This window comes from Oncorhynchus masou, chromosome 31 (genome assembly GCF_036934945.1).
Source record: "Oncorhynchus masou masou isolate Uvic2021 chromosome 31, UVic_Omas_1.1, whole genome shotgun sequence".
Classification (NCBI taxonomy): domain Eukaryota; kingdom Metazoa; phylum Chordata; class Actinopteri; order Salmoniformes; family Salmonidae; genus Oncorhynchus; species Oncorhynchus masou.
In genome coordinates, this window is record NC_088242.1 from 101,184,613 (window position 1) to 101,206,811 (window position 22,199).

General features: G+C 45.8%; 1 protein-coding gene across 1 annotated transcript in view; it reads left to right on the forward strand.

Annotated features, from left to right (window-relative positions):
* tmem45a (transmembrane protein 45a) overlaps positions 1–22,199 on the forward strand; it is a 71,955-nt gene that overhangs the window by 12,679 nt on the left and 37,077 nt on the right. Inside the window, exons 2-4 of the mRNA XM_064952693.1 lie at positions 4,756–4,975; positions 19,439–19,651; positions 19,849–20,033. Of these exons, the coding sequence (XP_064808765.1) occupies positions 4,774–4,975; positions 19,439–19,651; positions 19,849–20,033 (600 nt within the window). The 5' untranslated portion in view covers positions 4,756–4,773. The remainder of the gene's footprint in view (positions 1–4,755; positions 4,976–19,438; positions 19,652–19,848; positions 20,034–22,199) is intronic.

The following is a 22,199-nucleotide window of genomic DNA, read 5'->3' on the forward strand; positions in this document are numbered from 1 at the left end:
AGAAATCTTGCTTGTTTGTAGGTGACCAAATACTTATTTTCCACCATAATTTGCAAATAAATTCATTAAAAATCCTACAATGTGATTTTCTGGATTTTTTTTCTCATTTTGTCTGTCATAGTTTAAGTGTAACTATGATGAAAATTACAGGCCTCTCTCATCTTTTTAAGTAGGAGAACTTGCACAATTGGTGGCTGACTAAATACTTTTTTGCCCCACTGTATATATATACTCCATGAGGAGTTTTACTGTGTAGAGAGTCTAGTGATTTGTCCATCAGTAGTTTTACTGTGTAGAGAATCTAGTCCATCAGTAGTTTAACTGTGTAGAGAGTCTAGTCCATCCGTAGTTTTACTGTGTAGAGTCTAGTCCATCTGTAGTTTCACTGTGTAGAGAGTCTAGTGACTAGTCCATCCGTAGTTTTACTGTGTAGAGTCTAGTCCATCATTAGTTTTACTGTGTAGAGAGTCTAGTCCATCAGTAGTTTCACTGTGTAGAGAGTCTAGTGACTAGTCCATCAGTAGTTTTACTGTGTAGAGAGTCTAGTCCATCAGTAGTTTTACTGTGTAGATATTCCATCAGTAGTTTTACTGTGTAGAGAGTCTAGTGATTTGTCCATCAGTAGTTTTACTGTGTAGAGAGTCCAGTGACTTGTCCATCAGTAGTTTTACTGTGTAGAGAGTCTCGTCCTTCAGTAGTTTTACTGTGTAGAGAGTCTAGTGACTAGTCCATCTGTAGTTTTACTGTGTAGAGTCTAGTCCTTCAGTAGTTTTACTGTGTAGGGAGTCTAGTCCTTCAGTAGTTTTACTGTGTAGGGAGTCTATTCTGTCAGTAGTTTTGCTGTGCAGAGAGTATAGTGACTCTTCAATCAGAAGTTTTACTGTGTTGGGAGTCTAGTCCATCTGTAGTTTTACTGTGTAGAGAGTTTTGTCCATCAGTAGTTTTACTTTGTAGAGTCTAGTCCATGAGTATTTTTACTGTGTATAGAGTCTATTCCATCAGTAGTTTTGCTGTGTAGAGAGTCTAGTTCATCAGTAGTTTTACAATGTAGTGAGTCTTGTGACTTGTCCATCAGTAGTTTTTGCTGTGTAGAGAGTCTATTCCATCAGTAGTTTTACTGTGTAGAGAGTCTATTCCATCAGTAGTTTTGCTGTGTAGGGAGTCTATTCCATCAGTAGTTTTGCTGTGTAGAGAGTCTTGTGACTTGTCCATCTGTTGTTTTACTGTGTAGAGAGTCTAGTCCATCAGTAGTTTTACTGTGTAGAGAGTCTAGTGACTAGTCCATGAGTAGTTTTACTGTGTAGGGAGTCTATTCGATCAGTAGTTTTGCTGTGTAGAGAGTCTATTCCATCAGTAGTTTTACTGTGTAGAGAGTCTAGTGACTAGTTCATCAGTAGTTTTACTGAGTAGAGATTCTAGTCCATGAGTAGTTTTACTGTGTAGAGAGTCTAGTGACTCGCCCATCAGTAGTTTTACTGTGTTGGGAGTCTAGTCCATCAGTAGTTTTACTGTGTAGAGAGTCTAGTCCATCAGTAGTTTTACTGTGTAGAGTCTAGTGACTCGTCCATCTGTTGTTTTACTGTGTAGGGAATCTATTCCATCAGCAGTTTTGCTGTGTAGAGAGTCTAGTGACTAGTCCATCAGTTGTTTTACTGTGTAGAGAGTCTAGTGACTTGTCCATCAGTAGTTTTACTGTGTAGAGAGTCTAGTCCATGAGTTTGTTTTTCCTCTTGTTTATCAGCTTCTGCTAAGTCTGTCTGTCTCTCAACTAATTATATTCATTCAAGGGAACAAAGGATGAAAGACTCAGGCTATTTGAGATGTAAATAGACCAATTAATAGATATGCTGCGGTTGAATGACTGGGATCTCTTTATCCAGAGACATACAGTGCATTTGGAAAGTATTCAGACCCCCTTAGTTATTCCACATTTTGTTACATTACACTTATTCTTAAATTTATTAAATTGTTTTCCACCTCATTAATCTACATACAATACTCCATATAATGACTATGCAAAAACAGATTTTTAGACATTTTTGTAAATTTATGTAAAAAAACATTTTGGACCCTTTACTCAGTACTTTGTTGAAGCACCTTTGGCAGCGATTATAGCCTGGAGTCTTCTTGGGTGGGTGGAGCCACCCAGAAGCCTCCACCCAACCAGAAGTGAGCCAGCTTCGAAGTTCCTCTGTTTTTTCACCTGCCCAGGTACAGATGAGTGATTTGGGAGCTTCACAGAGCTGTTTGGTTCTGGTCTCCTTTAACAGAACTGTTTGGTTCTGGTCTCCTTTAACAGAGCTGTTTGGTTCTGGTCTCCTTTAACAGAGCTGTTTGGTTCTGGTCTCCTTTAACAGAGCTGTTTGGTTCTGGTCTCCTTTAACAGAGCTGTTTGGTTCTGGTCTCCTTTAACAGAACTGTTTGGTTCTGGTCTCCTTTAACAGAGCTGTTTGGTTCTGGTCTCCTTTAACAGAACTGTTTGGTTCTGGGCTCCTTTGACAGAGAACTGTTTGGTTCTGGTCTCCTTTGACAGATAACTGTTTGGTTCTGGTCTCCTTTGACAGAGAACTGTTTGGTTCTGGTCTCCTGACTATTTGATATTTCCCATTATCGACATGCTTAGATGCTCAGGAGAAGCATGCTTGAATGTCTTTCTTCTACAACACAAACAATTCTCAACAGTTACTGAATTAGTGGCCATACTGGTAATACCAATGTCTATCTATAGCAGCTATTCTCAAACTGGGGTACACACAATGCCTTTGGGGGTACACCAAATAAAAATGTGATTAAATCCCATTTTCAAACAGTCCGTTTAGATTTTCCAACGGGGCAATACATTTGGGAGAGGTTTTTTTCCCGCCTGAGTAGCCTCGTTTCACTGGCAAAAATAAAATTAAACCATCTTGTGTTCAGCGAAATAACAACACAATGTCAAATACAGGTAGCCTAGTCAAATAATGAACATCCAATCACATTAACCGTTACTCTCTTGCGGGAATTCCACTTACGGTAGCCGAACGTAGCTGCTGCTCATTCCGTTTGCTCGAAAATGGATAAATGGTTAAAAAAAGTAAGGCCCGCATCCATAGAGACACATACCATCTCTACTGGTAGTACTTCTACTACCAGCAGTCCTGCACCTGCCTGCACCTGTCGATGACACAAGTTGTTCTGCTTCCACGAGCACATCCAATGCTAGCCACAAATTACTATTCGACTTTCGAGTAGTAAGACATGTATAAAAGCAACAGATACCATTAATAAGAAGGGGCTAGAAGTGTCTTATATGGTGAGCTACCGAATGGCTAGAACAGGCAAGCCCCATACTATTGTGGAGGACTTCATTCATCCTGTTGCCACGGATATAGCTGGGACAATGCTGGGGGAAAAGACCAAAAATACTATACAGACAATGCCTTCTTCAAACAACACTGTTTCACGACGCATCAGTGAAATGGCAGGAAATGTTTTGAAACAATTACTGCTTCACATACAAGCCAGTGAATTCTATACGTTACAGCTGGATGAGTCAACAGACGTGGCGGGCTTGGCACAGCTCCTGGTATATGTTCGTTACGATTACGGGGGGTCAATTAAGTAAGGCATCCTCTTCTGCAAACCACTGGAAACCAGGACAACAGGAGAGGATATTTTTTAAAGTACTAGACAGTTTTGTGACATCAAATGGACTTTGGTGGTCAAGATGTGTTGGTATCTGTACTGATGGCGCAAAAGCCATGACAGGGAGACATAGTGGAGTGGTGACGTGCAAGCAGTTGAATTTATTCAGAAGCCACTGCCAGATTTCTGGATTGGACTGCGCTCAGAGTTTCCTGCCTTGGCAAATCCCGATGTTAAGACACTGATGCCCTTTGCAACCATGTACCTATGTGAGAGTGGATTCTCAGCCCTCACTGGCATGAAAACTAAATACAGGCCCAGACTGTGTGGAAAATGATTTAAGACTGAGACTCTCTCCAATACAACCCAACATTGTAGAGTTATGTGCATCCTTCCAAGCACACCCTTCTCATTAATCTGTGGTGAGTTATTCACAATTTTTTGATGAACAACTAATGTTTCATATGTAAGATGGTTAAATGAAGAGCAACATTATTGTCATGCCCTGAGTGTAGATTGCTTTGTATGTTTCTATTTTTTGTTTGGTCAGGGTGTGATGTGGGTGGGCATTCTGTTTGTATGTCTAGGTTTTGTATTTCTATGTTTTGGCCGGGTATGGTTGTCAATCAGGAACAGCTGTCTTTCGTTGTCTCTGATTGAAAACCATACTTAGGTAGCCTGTTTTCCCACTGTTAGTTGTGTGTGGTTATTTTCTGTTTAGTGTTTGTTACACCTTTCAGAACTGTTATGAACACGTACCATGCTGCACCTTGGTCTTCACCTTCTTCTAATGAAAGTTGTTACAATTATTGATTATTATTATTTGTGCCCTGGTCCTATAAGAGCTCTTTGTCACTTCCTACGAGCCGGGTTGTGACAAAATTCACACTCATTCTTATGTTTAATAAATGTATCGTATAGTGTGTGTGTGGCAGGCTTACAATGATCGCAAAAAAACAACATTTGAGAGTGTGATGACCCTGGTGCTAGAGGGGGTACAGCTGGAGGTTGAATGTTTGAAGGGGTACGGGATTATAACAAGTTTGAACCACTTTAACACCACATTTCTTGTTGCCCAATCTAAGAATAAGATCACCAGATGACCGTCCGTCCCCTCTCTCTGTGTTCCAGGTATTCCAGTGAAGGATTATGGGTAGTTTTAAGGGCCATGCATTGCCGGGTAGTTTCTTCCTGATCGCGGGTCTGTGGTGGGCAGGAAAGTCCTCTCTATGGTATGCCACCCTCAGGAACAAGAGTCTGGGCTCCACCTCCACCCGTCTGGCCAGCCGATCCACACAGCGCCGCCTGGAAGTCATTGAGGGATCAGTCACCCTCTTCTTCTCCGTGGTTGGTGAGCATCAACACCCTGAGCATCCACATTATGTTTTCTTTAATCACTTTGATGCAATTTTCACAACACTTAGTACAAAACTCAAAACAGATCATCAAAAAGGCACATTTCTTCCGGGATATCCAATTGGTAGTTCTGATCTTGTCTCATCTCTGCAATTCCCCTGCGGACTCAGGAGAGGTGAAAGTAGAGGGCCATGCATCTTACAAAACACGACCCTGCCTAGCCACGCTGCTTCTTGACACACTGTTCGCTTAACACGGAAGCCAGCCGCACCAATGTGGAGGAAACACCGTCCGACTGACGACCGAATCAGCTTGCAGGTTCCCGGCCCGCCACAGCACAATGAGACCCCAGCCAAACCCTCCCCTATCCCAGACGACGCTGGGCCAAATGTATGCCACCCCATGTGTCTCCCAGTCACGGCCGGCCGTGACACAGCCTGGGATCGAACCTGTGGCTGTAGTGGCGCCTCAACACTGCGATGCAGTGCCTTAGACCGCTGCAACACTTGGGAGGCCCAACATTTTCAATTGACTACGTGCAACACACAAAATTATACAGTTACTTTTTCATTCAACTTAGTCAGTATATAATCTTGAAATACATGTTTCACATTGCAATACGTGTTCATATAAACACAATGAGATGCTCACTTTTGATATGATTTTTGTTAAAAATATTTTACTATTACTTAAACGTTTGGTAAACTTATAGATTTTACATGTAAACTGGTTTGTCCACTACAGATTATGATAACTACGACTACTAATGAAAATATATGTCTGTAAAGTAGAAACATAACAAGTATGATATACAGTGGTAAGAAAAAGTATGTGAACCCTTTGGAATTACCTGGATTTCTGCATAAATTGGTCATCAAATTTCATCTGTTCTTCAAGTCACAACAATAGACAAACATAGTATGCTTAAACTAATAACACACAAATTATTGTATTTTTCTTTTCTATATTGAATACATAATTTAAACATTCACAGTGTAGGTTGGAAAAATTGTGTGAACCCCTAGGCTAATGACTTCTCCAAAAGCTAATTGGAGTCAGGAGTCAGCTAACCTGGAGTCCAATCAATGAGATTGGAGTTGTTGGTTAGAGTGGCCTTGCCCTATAAAAAACACTCACAAAATGTGAGGTTCCTAGTCACAAGAAGCATTGCTGATGTGTACAATGCCTTGAACAAAAGAGATCAGAAGCCGTAAGATTAAAAATTGTTGACTTGCATAAAGCTGGAAAGGGTTACAAAAGTATCTCTAAAAGCCTTGATGTTCATCAGTCCACGGTAAGACAAATTGTCTATAAATGGAGAAAGTTCAGCACTGTTGCTACTCTCCCTATGAGTGGCCGTCCTGCAAAGATGACTGCAAGAGCACAGCGCAGAATACTCAATGAGGTTAAGAAGAATCCTAGAGTGCCAGCTAAAGACCTACAGAAATCTCTGGAACATGGTAACGTCTCTGTTGACAAGTCTACGATGCATAAAACACTAAACAAGCATGGTGTTCATGGGAGGACACCATGGAAGAAGCCACGGCTGTCCAAATAAAAACCATTTCTGCACGTCTGAAGTGTACCTGGATATTCTACAGCGCTACTGACAAGATATTATGACAAGATATTATGTGGACAGATGAAACAACAGTTGAGTTGTTTGGAAGGAACACACAACAGTATGTGTGGAGAGCACACCAATTTCGAAACCTCATCCCAACTGTAAAGTATGGTGGCGGGGGCATCATGGTTTGGGTCTGATTTGCTGCCTCTGGATAGCTTGCTTTCATCGATGGAAAAATTAATTCCCAAGTTTATCAACAACTGTTGGCGCAATTATTAGAAAATGGAAGAAATTCAAGATGACGGTCAATCACCCTCGGCCTGGGGCTCCATGCAAGATCACAACTCGTGGGGCATCAATGATCATGAGGAAGGTGAGGGATCAGCCCAGAACTACACGGCAGGACCTGGTCAATGACCTGAAGAGAGCTGGGACCACAGTCTCAAAGAAAACCATTAGTAACACACTACTCCATCATGGATTAAAATCCTGCAGTGCACGCAAGGCCCCCCTGCTCAAGCCAGCGCATGTCCAGGCCCGTCTGAAGTTTTCCAAAGACCATCTGGGTGATCCAGAGGAGGAATGGGAGAAGATCATGTGGTCTGATGAGACAAAAATAGAGCTTTTTGGTCTAAACTCCACTTGCCGTGTTTGGAGGAAGAAGAAAGATGAGTACAACCCAAGAACACCATCCCAACCGTGAAGCATGGAGGTGGAAACATCATTCTTTGGGGATGATTTTCTGCAAAGGGGACAGGACGACTGCACCGTATTGAGGGGAGGATGGATGGGGCCATGTATCGCAAGATCTTGGCTAACAACCTCCTTCCCTCAGTAAGAGCATTGAAGATGGGTCGTGGCTGGGTCTTCCAGCATGACAATGACCCAAAACACACAGCCAGGGCAACTAAGGAGTGGCTCCGTAAGAAGCATCTCAAGGTCCTGGAGTGGTCTAGCCAGTCTCCAGACCTGAACCCAATAGAAAATCTTTGGAGGGAGCTGAAAGTCCGTATTGCCCAGCGACAGCCCCGAAACCTGAAGGATCTGGAGAAGGTCTGTATGGAGGAGTGGGCCAAAATCCCTGCTGCAGTATGTGCAAACCTGGTCAAGAACTACAGGAAACAAACAAAGGTTACTGTACCAAATATTAAGTTCTGCTTTTCTGATGTATCAAATACTTATGTCATGCAACAAAATGCAAATTAAATACTTAAAAATCATAATGATGATTGAGTTGGAGGCGTGCGTGGCCACGCAGTCGTGGGTGAACAGGGAGTACAGGAGAGGGCTCAGAACGCACCCTTGTGGGGCCCCAGTGTTGAGGATCAGCGGGGTGGAGATGTTGTTGCCTACCTCACCACCTGGGGGCGGCCCGTCAGGAAGTCCAGTACCCAGTTGCACAGGGCGGGGTCGAGACCCAGGGTCTCGAGCTTGATGACGAGCTTGGAGGGTACTATGGTGTTAAATGCCGAGCTGTAGTCGAGGAACAGCATTCTCACATAGGTATTCCTCTTGTCCAGATGGGTTAGGGCAGTGTGCAGTGTGGATGAGATTGCATCGTCTGTGGATCTATTTGGGCGGTAATCAAATTGGAGTGGGTCTAGGGTGTCATGTAGGGTGGAGGTGATATGGTCCTTGACTAGTCTCTCAAAGCACTTCATGATGACGGAAGTGAGTGCTACGGGGCGGTAGTCGTTTAGCTCAGTTACCTTAGCTTTTTGGGAACAGGAACAATGGTGGCCCTCTTGAAGCATGTGGGAACAGCAGACTGGTATAGGGATTGATTGAATATGTCCGTAAACACACCAGCCAGCTGGTCTGCGCATGCTCTGAGGGCGCGGCTGGGGATGCTGTCTGGGCCTGCAGCCTTGCGAGGGTTAACACGTTTAAATGTTTTACTCACCTTGGCTGAGGTGAAGGAGAGTCCGCATGTTTTCGTTGCAGGTCGTGTCAGTAGCACTGTATTGTCCTCAAAGCGGGCAAAAAAGTTATTTAGTCTGCCTGGGAGCAAGACATCCTGGTCCGTGACTGGGCTGGTTTTCTTTTTGTAGTCCGTGATTGACTGTAGACCCTGCCACATACCTCTTTTGTCTGAGCCGTTGAATTGAGATTCTACTTTGTTTCTATACTGACGCTTAGCTTGTTTGATAGCATTGCGGAGGGAATAGCTGCACTGTTTGTATTCGGTCATGTTACCAGTCACCTTGCCCTGATTAAAAGCAGTGGTTCGCGCTTTCAGTTTCACGCGAATGCTGCCATCAATCCACGGTTTCTGGTTTGGGAATGTTTTAATCGTTGCTATGGGAACGACATCTTCAACGCACGTTCTAATGAACTCGCACACCGAATCAGCGTATTCGTCAATGTTGTTGTCTGACGCAATACGAAACATATCCCAGTCCACGTGATGGAAGCAGTCTTGGAGTGTGGAATCAGCTTGGTCGGACCAGCGTTGGACAGACCTCAGCGTGGGAGCTTCTTGTTTTAGTTTCTGTCTGTAGGCAGGGATCAGCAAAATGGAGTCGTGGTCAGCTTTTCCGAAAGGAGGGCGGGGCAGGGCCTTATATGCGTCGCGGAAGTTAGAATAACAATGATCCAAGGTTTTGCCAGCCCTGGTTGCGCAATCGATATGCTGATACAATTTAGGGAGTCTTGTTTTCAGATTAGCCTTGTTAAAATCCCCAGCTACAATTAATGCAGCCTCAGGATGTATGGATTCCAGTTTGCAAAGAGTTAAATAAAGTTCGTTCAGAGCCATCGATGTGTCTGCTTGGGGGGGAATATATACGGCTGTGATTATAATCGAAGAGAATTCTCTTGGTAGATAATGCGGTCGACATTTGATTGTGAGGAATTCTAAATCAGGTGAACAGAAGGATTTGAGTTCCTGTATGTTTCTGTGATCACACCACGTCTCCTTAGCCATAAGGCATACGCCCCCACCCCTCTTCTTACCAGAAAGATGTTTGTTTCTGTCGGCACGATGCGTGGAGGAACCCGCTGGCTGCACCGACTCCGATAGCGTCTCTCCAGTGAGCCATGTTTCCGTGAAGCAAAGAACGTTACAGTCTCTGATGTCCCTCTGGAATGCTACCCTTGCTCGGATTTCATCAACCTTGTTGTCAAGAGACTGGACATTGGCGAGAAGAATGCTAGGGAGTGGTGCACGATGTGCCCGTCTCCGGAGTCTGACCAGAAGACCAACTCGTTTCCCTCTTTTACGGAGTCGTTTTTTTGGGTCGCCGGCTGGAATCCATTCCGTTGTCCTGGGTGAAAGGCAGAACACAGGATCCGCTTCGCGAAAGTCATATTCTTGGTCGTACTGATGGTGAGTTGACGCTGATCTTATATTCAGTAGTTCTTCTCGACTGTATGTAATGAAACCTAAGATGACCTGGGGTACTAATGTAAGAAATAACACGTAAAAAAAAACAAAAAACTACATAGTTTCCTAGGAACGCGAAGCGAGGCGGCCATCTCTGTCGGCGCCGAACATCACACCTGCGGGACAGGTACAGGATGGCAACAACAACTACCGAGTTACACCAGGAATCTCTCCCATCTGTGCTCAGACTGAGAGAGGCTGGACTGAGAGCTTGTAGACCTGTTGTAAGGTCACCAGCAAAAACGTAATACCAACGTTTCGACAGCCAAGCTGTCTTCATCAGGGTATAATCACAAACACTGCGGGATGACTCGTTTATATAGTGTCAAAGGACACAGGTGTCTGTAATCATGGCCAGGAATGGCCTAATATCATTGGTTAATAATTAAATATTGAAATGTCATACAAAGAACAGTATACAAACAAATTGATAGCATATGATCATAGATTCATTTGACTATACAAGTTTACACACAATTACAATGGCAAAGTCACAATAATCACAAGAATGGCTTCAGATCAAAGTCTACGTTGAGACCGAAGGACGCAAGGGTCTTTAAATTAAAGATCCAGGCAGCCTCTCGTTTTAACAATAAATTATCAAGGTCAACGATTTTGATGTTAAGGTAGACATGTTTAAGTTTTTCAGAAACATCCGTTTAAGGGAATACTTTAACTCCCCTAATTCTGACACTTCTATTGAACCAGTAGGTTGCTCTCCTGCACATACTCCCACTCCTTTTAGAAGCAAGAGTTATTTTATACCTCCAGCCAATCGCAATCACTCTATTGAGACATATTGCAGACTTGTGGAAAATGATGTTGGACTTCTCCTTAAGAATAAACAGGGATCCAAATCTTTCCATAATTTACCCAAGAATGAAAAACAAGCTTTGCTTGATTTACAATCTGATACGTCAGTCCTTATTCGTCCTGCTGATAAGGGTGGGTCGGTTGTACTCATGGATAGGACAGCTTATGTACATGAGTGTCATAGACAGCTGCTTGACAACACCTTTTACAAGAAACTCGGAAGTGACCCTACTTCCCAATTTCAGAATACTATCTTGTCTGTCCTAGATGGGTATTTAAGTTCTGGTCAGATAACCAAAAAAGAACATGCTTTTTTGGCTATTCAACACCCTAAAATTGCCACTTTCTATACTTTGCCGAAATTACACAAGAATGTGACACAACCTCCAGGGCGCCCTATTGTACATTTACATTTACATTTAAGTCATTTAGCAGACGCTCTTATCCAGAGCGACTTACAAATTGGTGAATTCACCTTCTGACATCAGTGGAACAGCCACTTTACAATAGTGCATCTAAATCATTTAAGGGGGGGGTGAGAAGGATTGCTTTATCCTATCCTAGGTATTCCTTGAAGAGGTGGGGTTTCAGGTGTCTCTGGAAGGTGGTGATTGACTCCGCTGTCCTGGCGTCGTGAGGGAGTTTGTTCCACCATTGGGGGGCCAGAGCAGCGAACAGTTTTGACTGGGCTGAGCGGGAACTGTACTTCCTCAGTGGTAGGGAGGCGAGCAGGCCAGAGGTGGATGAACGCAGTGCCCTTGTTTGGGTGTAGGGCCTGATCAGAGCCTGGAGGTACTGCGGTGCCGTTCCCCTCACAGCTCCGTAGGCAAGCACCATGGTCTTGTAGCGGATGCGAGCTTCAACTGGAAGCCAGTGGAGAGAGCGGAGGAGCGGGGTGACGTGAGAGAACTTGGGAAGGTTGAACACCAGACGGGCTGCGGCGTTCTGGATGAGTTGTAGGGGTTTAATGGCACAGGCAGGGAGCCCAGCCAACAGCGAGTTGCAGTAATCCAGACGGGAGATGACAAGTGCCTGGATTAGGACCTGCGCCGCTTCCTGTGTGAGGCAGGGGCGTACTCTGCGGATGTTGTAGAGCATGAACCTACAGGAACGGGCCACCGCCTTGATGTTAGTTGAGAACGACAGGGTGTTGTCCAGGATTACGCCAAGGTTCTTAGCGCTCTGGGAGGAGGAAACAATGGAGTTGTCAACCTTTTGATTTTGAGTCATTATACACTAATATTCCACACGAGGGCGGTATTGAAGCTATGGAACATTTTCTTCTGCAACGTGACCCTAATGAACTACCTTCCACTGCATATATTGTAACATTGGCTGAAATAGTACTCACGCATAACTATTTCATGTTTCTAAATGACTTCTTTATTCAGATTAAAGGGACTGCTATGGGATCCCCCATGGCTCCTAACTATGCTAATTTGTATGTGGGTTACATGGAGAAACAGTCTATTTTCAATCCTCTCAAAAATGTTTTCTTGCCTTACATCATTATTTGGAAACGGTATATTGATGATATTTTTGTTCTATGGAGGGGTGATGCAAAACAGCTCCAGGCGTTCCATGCTTTTCCTAACTCCTGTTCTGAGCATCTGAGATTTACTATGTGTCACACCCTGACCATAGTTTAATTGTATGTTTCTATGTTTTGGTTGGTCAGGGTGTGATCTGAGTGGGCATTCTATGTTGGATGTCTTGTTTGTCAGAGGCAGGTGTTAGTCATTGTCTCTGATTGGGAACCATATTTAGGTAGCCTGGGTTTCACTGTGTGTTTGTGGGTGATTGTTCCTGTCTCTGTGTTTGTTGCACCAGATAGGGCTGTTTCGGTTTTCCACGTTTGTTGTTTTTGTATTGTTCGTGTTTCATCTTCATTAAAGATGTATCTAACTAACCACGCTGCATTTTGGTCCGATCCTTGTTCCACCTCTTCGTCAGAGGAGGAGTTGGTAGAAACCCGTTACAGAATCACCCACCACAACAGGACCAAGCGGCGTGGTGACAAGCAGCGGCAGCAGGAGCAGCGATCACAGGACTTCTGGACTTGGGAGGAGATATTGGACGGAAAAGGACCCTGGGCACAGCCTGGAGAATATCGCCGTCCCAAGGAAGAACTGGAGGCGGAGGAAAGCGGAGAGGCGCTGGTTTGAAGAGGCAGCACGGCGACGCGGTTGGAAGCCCGAGAGTCAGCCCCAAAAATTTCTTGGGGGTGGCTCACAAGGAGTATGGCTACGCCAGGTAGGAGACCTGCGCAAACTTCCTGTGCTTACCGGGGGGCTAGAGAGACCGGACAGGCACCATGTTATGCTGTGGTGCGCACGGTGTCTCCAGTGCGGGTGCATAGCCCGGTGCGTTCTATTCCAGCTCCGCGTATCGGCCGGGCTAGATTGAGCGTCGAGCCAAATGCCATGAAGCCGGCTCTACGCATCTGGTCCCCAGTGCGTCTCCTTGGGCCGGCTTACATGGCACCAGCCTTACGCTCTGTGTCCCCGGTTCGCCTGCATAGCACAGTGCGGGCTATTCCACCTTGCCGCACTGGCAGAGCGACCGGGAGTATTCAACCAGGTAAGGTTGGGCAGGCTCGGTGCTCAAGAGCTCCAGTGCGCCTGCACGGTCTGGTCTACCCAGTACCACCTCCACACACCAGCCCTCCGGTGGCAGCTCCCCGCACCAGGCTTCCTGTGCGTGTCCTCGGCCCAGTACCACCAGTGCCAGCACCACACATCAGGCCTACAGTGCGCCTCGCCTCTCCAGCGCTGCCGGAGCCTTCCTCCTCTCCTGCGCTGCTGGAGTCTCCCGCCTGTTTAGCGCAGCTCGAGCCTTCCTCCTCTCCTGTGCTGCCGGAGCCTCCCGCCTGTTCAGCGCTGCCAGAGCCTTTCTCCTCTCTTGCGCTGCTGGAGTCTCCGCCTGTTTAGCGCAGCCTGAGCTGTCAGTCTGCATGAAACAGCCGGAGCTGTCAGTCTGCAAGGAGTTGTCAGTCTGCAAGGAGTTGTCAGTCTGCAAGGAGCTGCTAGTCTGCAAGGAGCTGCCAGTCTGCAAGGCGCTGCCAGTCTGCAAGGCGCTGCCAGAGCTGCTAGTCTGCAAGAAGCCGCCAGAGCAGCCAGAGCCGTCAGTCTGCCAGGATCCGCCAGTCAGCCAGACTCTTCCAGATCTGCCAGTCAACCAGACTCTTCCAGATCTGCCAGTCAGCCAGACTCTTCCAGATCTGCCAGTCAGCCAGACTCTTCCAGATCTGCCAGTCAGCCAGACTCTTCCAGATCTGCCAGTCAGCCAGACTCTTCCAGATCTGCCAGTCAACCAGACTCTTCCAGATCTGCCAGTCAATCAGACTCTTCCAGATCTGCCAGTCAATCAGACTCTTCCAGATCTGCCAGTCAGCCAGACTCTTCCAGATCTGCCAGTCAGCCAGACTCTTCCAGATCTGCCAGTCTGCCAGGATCAGCCAGAACTGCCAGCCAGCCGGGATCTGCTGGATTCAACTGCCTGGCTGAGCTTCCTCTCGGTACTGGGCTTCCTCTCAGTGCTGGGCTTCCTCTCAGCCCCGAGCTTCCCCTCAGTGCTGAGCTGCCCCTCAGTGCTGAGCTGCCCCTCAGTGCTGAGCTGCCCCTGTCGCGAGCTTCCCCTCAGTCCCGAGCTTCCCCTCAGTCCCGAGCTGCCCCTCAGTCCCGAGCTGCCCCTCTGTCCCGAGCTGCCCCTCTGTCCCGTGTTATTTAGTAGGGTTGCCGTGGCTAGGAGGTCACGGAAGCGGACAAGGTGGGGGAGGACTACGGTGAAGTGGGGGCCACGTCCAGCACCGGAGCCGCCACCGCGGACAGATGCCCACCCAGACCCTCCCCGATAGGTTCAGGTTTTGCGGCCGGAGTCCGCAACTTGGGGGGTACTGTCACACCCTGACCATAGTTTAATTGTATGTTTCTATGTTTTGGTTTGTCAGGGTGTGATCTGAGTGGGCATTCTATGTTGGATGTCTTGTTTGTCTTTTTCTATGTCTGGCCTGATATGGTTCTCAATCAGAGGCAGGTGTTAGTCATTGTCTCTGATTGGGAACCATATTTAGGTAGCCTGGGTTTCACTGTGTGTTTGTGGGTGATTGTTCCTGTCTCTGTATTTGTTGCACCAGATAGGGCTGTTTCGATTTTCCACGTTTGTTGTTTTTGTATTGTTCGTGTTTCATCTTCATTAAAGATGTATCTAACTAACCACGCTGCATTTTGGTCCGATCCTTGTTCCACCTCTTCGTCAGAGGAGGAGTTGGAAGAAACCCGTTACACTATGCAATTTGATACACGTCTAATCAGTTTTCTTGATCTTCTGATCTTGTGTGAAGATAATGTTTTATACACTGATCTTTACAGGAAACCTACTGATCGTAACAGTTTGTTGAGGGCTGATAGTTGTCACCCACTTCCCTTGAAAAACAGTTTGCCCTACAGCCAATTCTGTCGAATCAAAAGAATTTGCAAAAAACAGTCAGATTTCGACAGAAATATGGCTGAGACGCAAAGAAAGTTCAAGGAGAGGGGCTACAAGAATGATCAGATTAATATTGCCATTGAGAAAATTCTAAACAAAACGAGACATGACCTTTTTCAAGGTCAGTCTCGCAAAAAGATGCATTCTTGCGTTCTAACTACCTGCTATTCAAAGTGCTCTGAACAAATTAAGGGAATTGTTCACAAACATTGGCACATCCTAAAATCCGATGATAGTCTCAGGAATGTGTTTTCGGACCTTCCCTTGGTCGTATTCTCGCGGGGCAGAAATCTGTGACCAATTGGTACACTCTGATTTACCACCCCAAGATATTCCTGAACAACGTCTATTTGCGCCCCTACTGTATGGAAATTACAAATGTAATGGCTGTGCTCAATGCAATGGCACTTATAAATGTAGATCCTTCAAACACCCACAAACAGGGAAATCGATCCCAATAAAAGGTGTAATGACGTGCTCCACTAAGGCAGTTATTTATCTTATAACTTGTCCTTGTGGTAAAAATTATGTAGGTAAAACAAAGCGCAAATTAAAAGTACGTATCTCAGAGCACCGTAGCACCATTAGGTGTAAAAACTTGACTTATCCAGTTGCGGCCCACTTCTTGGAGGCAGGCCACTCGATTTCGTCTCTGCGTTATATTGGCATCGAACATGTCACCCTCCCTAGGAGAGGGGGTGACCTTGATAATTTATTGTTAAAACGAGAGGCTGCCTGGATCTTTAATTTAAAGACCCTTGCGCCCTTCGGTCTCAACGTAGACTTTGATCTGAAGCCATTCTTGTGATTATTGTGACTTTGCCATTGTAATTGTGTGTAAACTTGTATAGTCAAATTAATCTATGATCATATGCTATCCATTTGTTTGTATACTGTTCTTTGTATGACATTTTAATGTTTGATTATTAACCAATGATATTAGGCCATTCCTGGCCATGATTACAGACACCTGTGTCCTTTGACACTATATAAACGAGTCATCCCGCAGTGTTTGTGATTATACCCTGATGAAGACAGCTTGGCTGTAGAAACGTTGGTATTAAATTTTTGCATCTGAGCTCCAAGAGTGTGCGGCTCTCTTTTATTTTCAAGTTTCTACTCCGCTAGCCAGCACCTCGTCTTAATAGGTGTGCGTTTCTTTTTCTTCTAGATCGTAAGGTCACCGGCAACAGCGTCGCCTATGGGCACAAACCCACCATCGGTGGACCAAACAGGACTGGCAAAAAGTGCTCTTCACTCCAGGGTTGATGGTCGTATTCACATTTATCGTCGAAGGAATGAGCGTTACACCGAGGTGTCTGGTTAGACTGTAAACTCTCCTTCCAGCCTCACATTAAGCATTTCCAATTCAAAATTAAATCTTGAATCGGCTTCCTATTTCGCAACAAAGAATCCTTCACTCATGCTGCCAAACATACCCTCGTAAAACTGACTATCCTACCGATCCTTGACTTCGGCGATGTCATTTATAAAATAGCCTCCAACACTACCCAGCAAATTGGATGCAGTCTATTACAGTGCCTTCCGTTTTGTCACCAAAGCCCCATATACTACCCACCACTGCAACCTGTATGCTCTCGTTGGCTGGCCCTCACTTCATATTCGTCACCAAACCACTGGCTCCAGGTCATCTACAAGTCTTTGCTGGGAAAAGCACCGCCTTATCTCAGCTCACTGGTCACCATAGCAGCACCCACCTGAAGCACGCGCTCCAGCAGGTATATTTCAATGGTCACCCCCAAAGTATATTCCTTCATTGGCCGCCTCTCCTTCCAGTTCTCTGCTGCCAATGACTGGAACGAATTGCAAAAATCACTGAAGTTGGAGACTCATATCTCCCTCACTAACTTTAAGCATCAACTGTCAGAGCAGCTCACAGATCAATGCACCTGTACATAGCCCATCTGTAAATAGCCCATCCAACTACCTCATCCCCATATTGTTATTTTTTTAATTTTTTTGCTCCTTTGCACCCCAGTATCTCTACTTGCACATTCATCTTCTGCACATCTATCACTCCAGTGTTTATTTGCTAAATTGTAATTACTTCACCACTACGGCATATGTATTGCCTTACCTCCCTAATCTTACCTCATCTGCACACACTGTATATATATTTTGTTCTATTGTGTTATTGACTGTATGTTTGTTTATTCCATGTGTAACTCTGTGTTGTTTGTGTCGCACTACTTTGCTTTATCTTGGCCAGGTCACAGTTGTAAAGGAGAACTTGTTCTCAACCTGGTTAAATAAAGGTGAGAAAAAAAGAACAAAATGGCCTACATGTGATGTGAATTGAGGGCCACCGTTGGAGACGATATCCTCTGGAAGGCCATAGTGCCGGAAGACCAGCACTATGGCCTCAGTGATCTGGAAAGCGGTAGGGAGACCAGAGAGAGGGATAAAATGGGAGGATTTAAAGAATATGTCCACAACAACCATAATAGTGGTGAAGCCATCAGACGGCGGGAGATCAGTACCAAAATCCATGGACAGATGGGGAAGGGAAGGCTATCTTGGTGCAAGGGCCCCATGGTGAGGGTGAGTTGGGCTGAGATGTGCGTGATAGTGCTGGATCCCATTGGTCGATTATCCAGGGCTTGAACTGGAAAAGGAGTGGAAAGCTGGTATGAAGTGATGTTCAGGGAGGAGACGGGGGCCAATGAAATTCCCTGCGGCACTGGAGTCCACTAGAGCTGTAGAGACAACACATGAGGGACAGTGAAGGGAGCCAGGAAGGGTTTGTCGGGAAATGATGATGAAGGAATACTCACGACTATCCTGGGAGACTGATGATCACGGGGCAATTCCATTGCCCCAGACGACCCAGGACACCGCTGGAGCTGGTGCCTGACCGCAAAAGGAACACAGCCCCAGCTGTCTCCGGTGACGATGCTCTGCCGCAGAGAAGTGTATGACCCCTATCTCCATGGGTTCAGGCTCTGCCTTGAGACGGCCAAAGGTGGAGGGACGAAGGAGTTGCCGGCGCTCCTAAAGTAGGTTGCCCAGATGGGTGGCCATTGCGATGAGTGCATCCAAGGAAAGGTTGCTGTCCCTGTATGCCAACTCTGTCTGGATCTCCACACGCAGTCCTCTATGAAATAGTGTGCAGAGCACCGGTTGGTTCCATCTGTTGGAGGCTGCCACGGTCCAGAAGGTGAGGTTGTACTCCGCAGCAGTTTGGGCACGCTGCCAGAATTGGAATATTCGCTGACCTGCTACTCTGCTGGGACGACTCGAGGTAAAAGGCCCTCCACTTGTTGTAGGTGAATCCTCTCGGGTGGTGTCAAGGCAGTGGAGGACGCAGAGTACCATTCATAGCCGCCCCCAGTTGCGCCAGCTGATCGGGATGTTGACAGAGTAGGTGTCCCTGTTCACCGACCGTCTGGGAGATGTCTTTATCTTCTGCTGCTTCCATAATCCGTGAGGCAGTATTCTGTCACGTATATGCCATGAGTCAGGAAGCAGAAGTTTAGTGAGTTTAATAATGCAGAATGCAGATTAAAAAACAAAAACAGAGAAGAGTACAGAACGTGAATGAAAACAAACCAATAATGCCTGATGACTGAGGCTACTGAAGGCTAATAAAGAGAAGGTAATCAAGGTGATGATGAAGTCCAGGTGTGTGTAATGATGGACCGGTGGTTAGTAGACCAGTGATATTGAGTGCTGGAGAGGGGGAGCGGCGTGACAGTATCTTACATTTTTTGCTATTGGATTAACTGGTTGTTAAAATAACTACATTGAGAAGATGTCATTATGTTGTGTTTTGGTGATTAAACCCAATGTTTCACAGTAAAGATTTTGGATCAATGGTTGTGTGGTGAAAGATATCTACAAAACAAAATTAATGCACAATGAAAGGTATTGAATGTGCTGTCTGGCTGCTTTACGAGTGTTACCAGTTTGGAGCTTTGTACTAAGAATTTTTAAAATTCACCATATACTAGCTGGTACTGTCTGTAGTTAAACAACACTGGGGAGGAGCAGACAAACTGGGAGTGTTAGGATGTTTTGAAATTATCATTTTAGGATGAGACATTGTTGCTGGACTGTTGATGGTAAATTATGGCAGAGGGAGACTATGATTAGAAGTTTCCCTCTGCCATAAATGAGACGTTTCTAAAAGACCAAGGATCTTTTCTCTGAGACGTTTAAGAGAATCCAGACGTTCTGTTTTTCAGGGATGCTGGCGGAGCAGTTTGTAGCAGACGGACCACGGCTGCACCTCTATGACTACAGCGAGCATCACTGGGACAGACTCCATAACTGGCAGCACTCCACCATGTACCTCTTCTTTGGCTTGGCTGGAGCCATGTCTCTGATTGTACACACCACCGACGCTGCTCCACTGGCCCTCGACAGACTAATGCTGGCCATCGCCTTCTTCATAGAAGGTAATAGGTCTGGGCAGGCGGGGGAGATGGAGATGTCCTGAGGTAATAGGCTTTGGTAATTAGTTAGCTATCTCACATGCAGTGTTACAGCCATAGAAATCGAATCACCACTAGAAATGGACATCTCTATTCAAGTTAATGGGGCTGTAATGCGTGGACCAGCGCTCCATCGCACTAATGTTTATTCTGTTTCCCAGGGTTCCTTTTCCTGTACCACCTCCACGGCAGAGCCATGCTAGATGTCCATGTTCACCAGCTGCTGCTGTTCTGTGTGTTTGGAGAGGCCATGGTGTCCTTTCTGGAGGTGTTCCACAGAGGAAACATGCTGCTGGAGCTTCTGAGAGCATCACTCACCATCCTGCAGGGGAGCTGGTTCTGGCAGGTCAGTCATTGAGTCATTGTCTGTCTCTCTAGGGAGGGGGGGGTTGTGGAGCTGGTTCTGGCAGGTCAGTCATTGAGTCATTGTCTGTCTCTCTAGGGGGGGGGTTAGGGAGCTGGTTCTGGCAGGTCAGTCATTGAGTCATTGTCTGTCTCTCTAGGGAGGGGGGTTGTGGAGCTAGTTCTGGCAGGTCAGTCATTGAGTCATTGTCTGTCTCTCTAGGGAGGGGGGGGTTAGGGAGCTGGTTCTGGCAGGTCAGTCATTGAGTCATTGTCTGTCTCTCTAGGGAGGGGGTAGGGAGCTAGTTCTGGCAGGTCAGTCATTGAGTCATTGTCTGTCTCTAGGGAGGGGGGGGTTTAGGAGCTGGTTCTGGCAGGTCAGTCATTGAGTCATTGTCTGTCTCTCTAGGGAGGGGGGGGGTTAGGGAGCTGGTTCTGGCAGGTCAGTCATTGAGTCATTGTCTGTCTAGGGAGGGGGGGTTAAGCAGCTAGTTCTGGCAGGTCAGTCATTGAGTCATTGTCTGTCTCTCTAGGGAGGGTGGGGGGGGGGGGTTAGGGAGCTGGTTCTGGCAGGTCAGTCATTGAGTCATTGTCTGTCTCTAGGGGGGGGGGGGGTTAGGGAGCTAGATATTTTTTGTTGTTGTTGATAGATTTCACAAGTTCACATTTACAACTGCGACCTGCTCAAGATAACGCAAAGCAGTTCGATACGTACAACAACAGAGTTACACATGGAGTAAAACAAACATACAGTAAATAATACAGTAGAAAAATAAGTCTATATACGATGTGAGCAAATGAGGTGAGATAAGGGAGGTAAAGGCAAAAAAAAAGGCCATGGTGGCTAAGTAAATACAATATAGCAAGTAAAACACTGGAATGGTAGATTTGCAATGGAAGAATGTGCAAAATAGAAATAAAAATAATGGGGTGTAAAGGAGCTAAATAAATAAATAAATACAGTAGGGGACGAGGTAGTTGTTTGGGCTAAATTATAGGTGGGCTATGTACAGGTGCAGTAATCTGTGAGCTGCTCTGACAGCTGGTGCTTAAAGCTAGTGAGGGATATAAGTGTTTCCAGTTTCAGAGATTTGTGTAGTTCGTTCCACTCATTGGCAGCAGAGAACTGGAAGTAGAGGCGGCCAAAGGAAGAATTGGTTTTGGGGGTGACCAGAGAGATATACCTGCTCGAACGCGTGCTTCAGGTGGGTGCTGCTGTGGTGACCAGCCAGCTGAGATAAGGGGGGACTTTACCTAGCAGGGTGTTGTAGATGACCTGGAGCCAGTGGGTTTGGCGACGAGTATGAAGCGAGGGCCAGCCAACAAGAACGTACAGGTCACAGTGGTGGGTAGTATATGGGGCTTTGGTGACAAAACGGATGGCGTTGTGATAGACTGCATCCAATTTATTAAGTAGGGTATTGGAGGCTATTTTGTAAATGGCATCGCCGAAGTCGAGGATCGGTAGGATGGTCAGTTTTACAAGGGTATGTTTGGCAGCATGAGTGAAGGATGCTTTGTTGCGAAATAGGACTCTGATTCTAGATTTAACTTTGGATTAGAGATGCTTAATGTGAGTCTGTAAGGAGAGTTTACGGTCTAACCAGACACCTAGGTATTTGTAGTTGTCCACATATTCTAAGTCAGAACCGTTCAGAGTAGTAATGCTGGGTGGGCGGGCAGGTGCAGGCAGCGATCGTTGAAGAAAATATAAATAAGGAACAGGATGCCAATTGGGATGCACAGACTATTTCTCTCTATTTCTCTCTCGTGTGTGTGTTCGTGTATGTATTTGATACAGAGTTGTAGAGTAGAGGACTAGTTGATAAAGGACCATAAGCTCTAATCAACAGCATGCTGATGTTAAAGTCCCTAATTCATTGTGTTTGTCACAGCTAACATTATCTTATCTCCCCTTCAGGTTATGGACACTGTACTGTATATGTTGTGGGGACACATTTTTATTTTATTTTTAATTTTACTTTTATTTAACCAGGCAAGTCAGTTAAGAACAAATTCTTATTTTCAATGACAGCCTGGGAACAGTGGGTTAACTGCCTGTTCAGGGGCAGAACGACAGATTTGTACCTTGTCAGCTCGGGGTTTGAATTCGCAACCTTCCGGTTACTCAGCCAATGCTCTAACCACTAGGCTACCCTGCCTAGGCTAC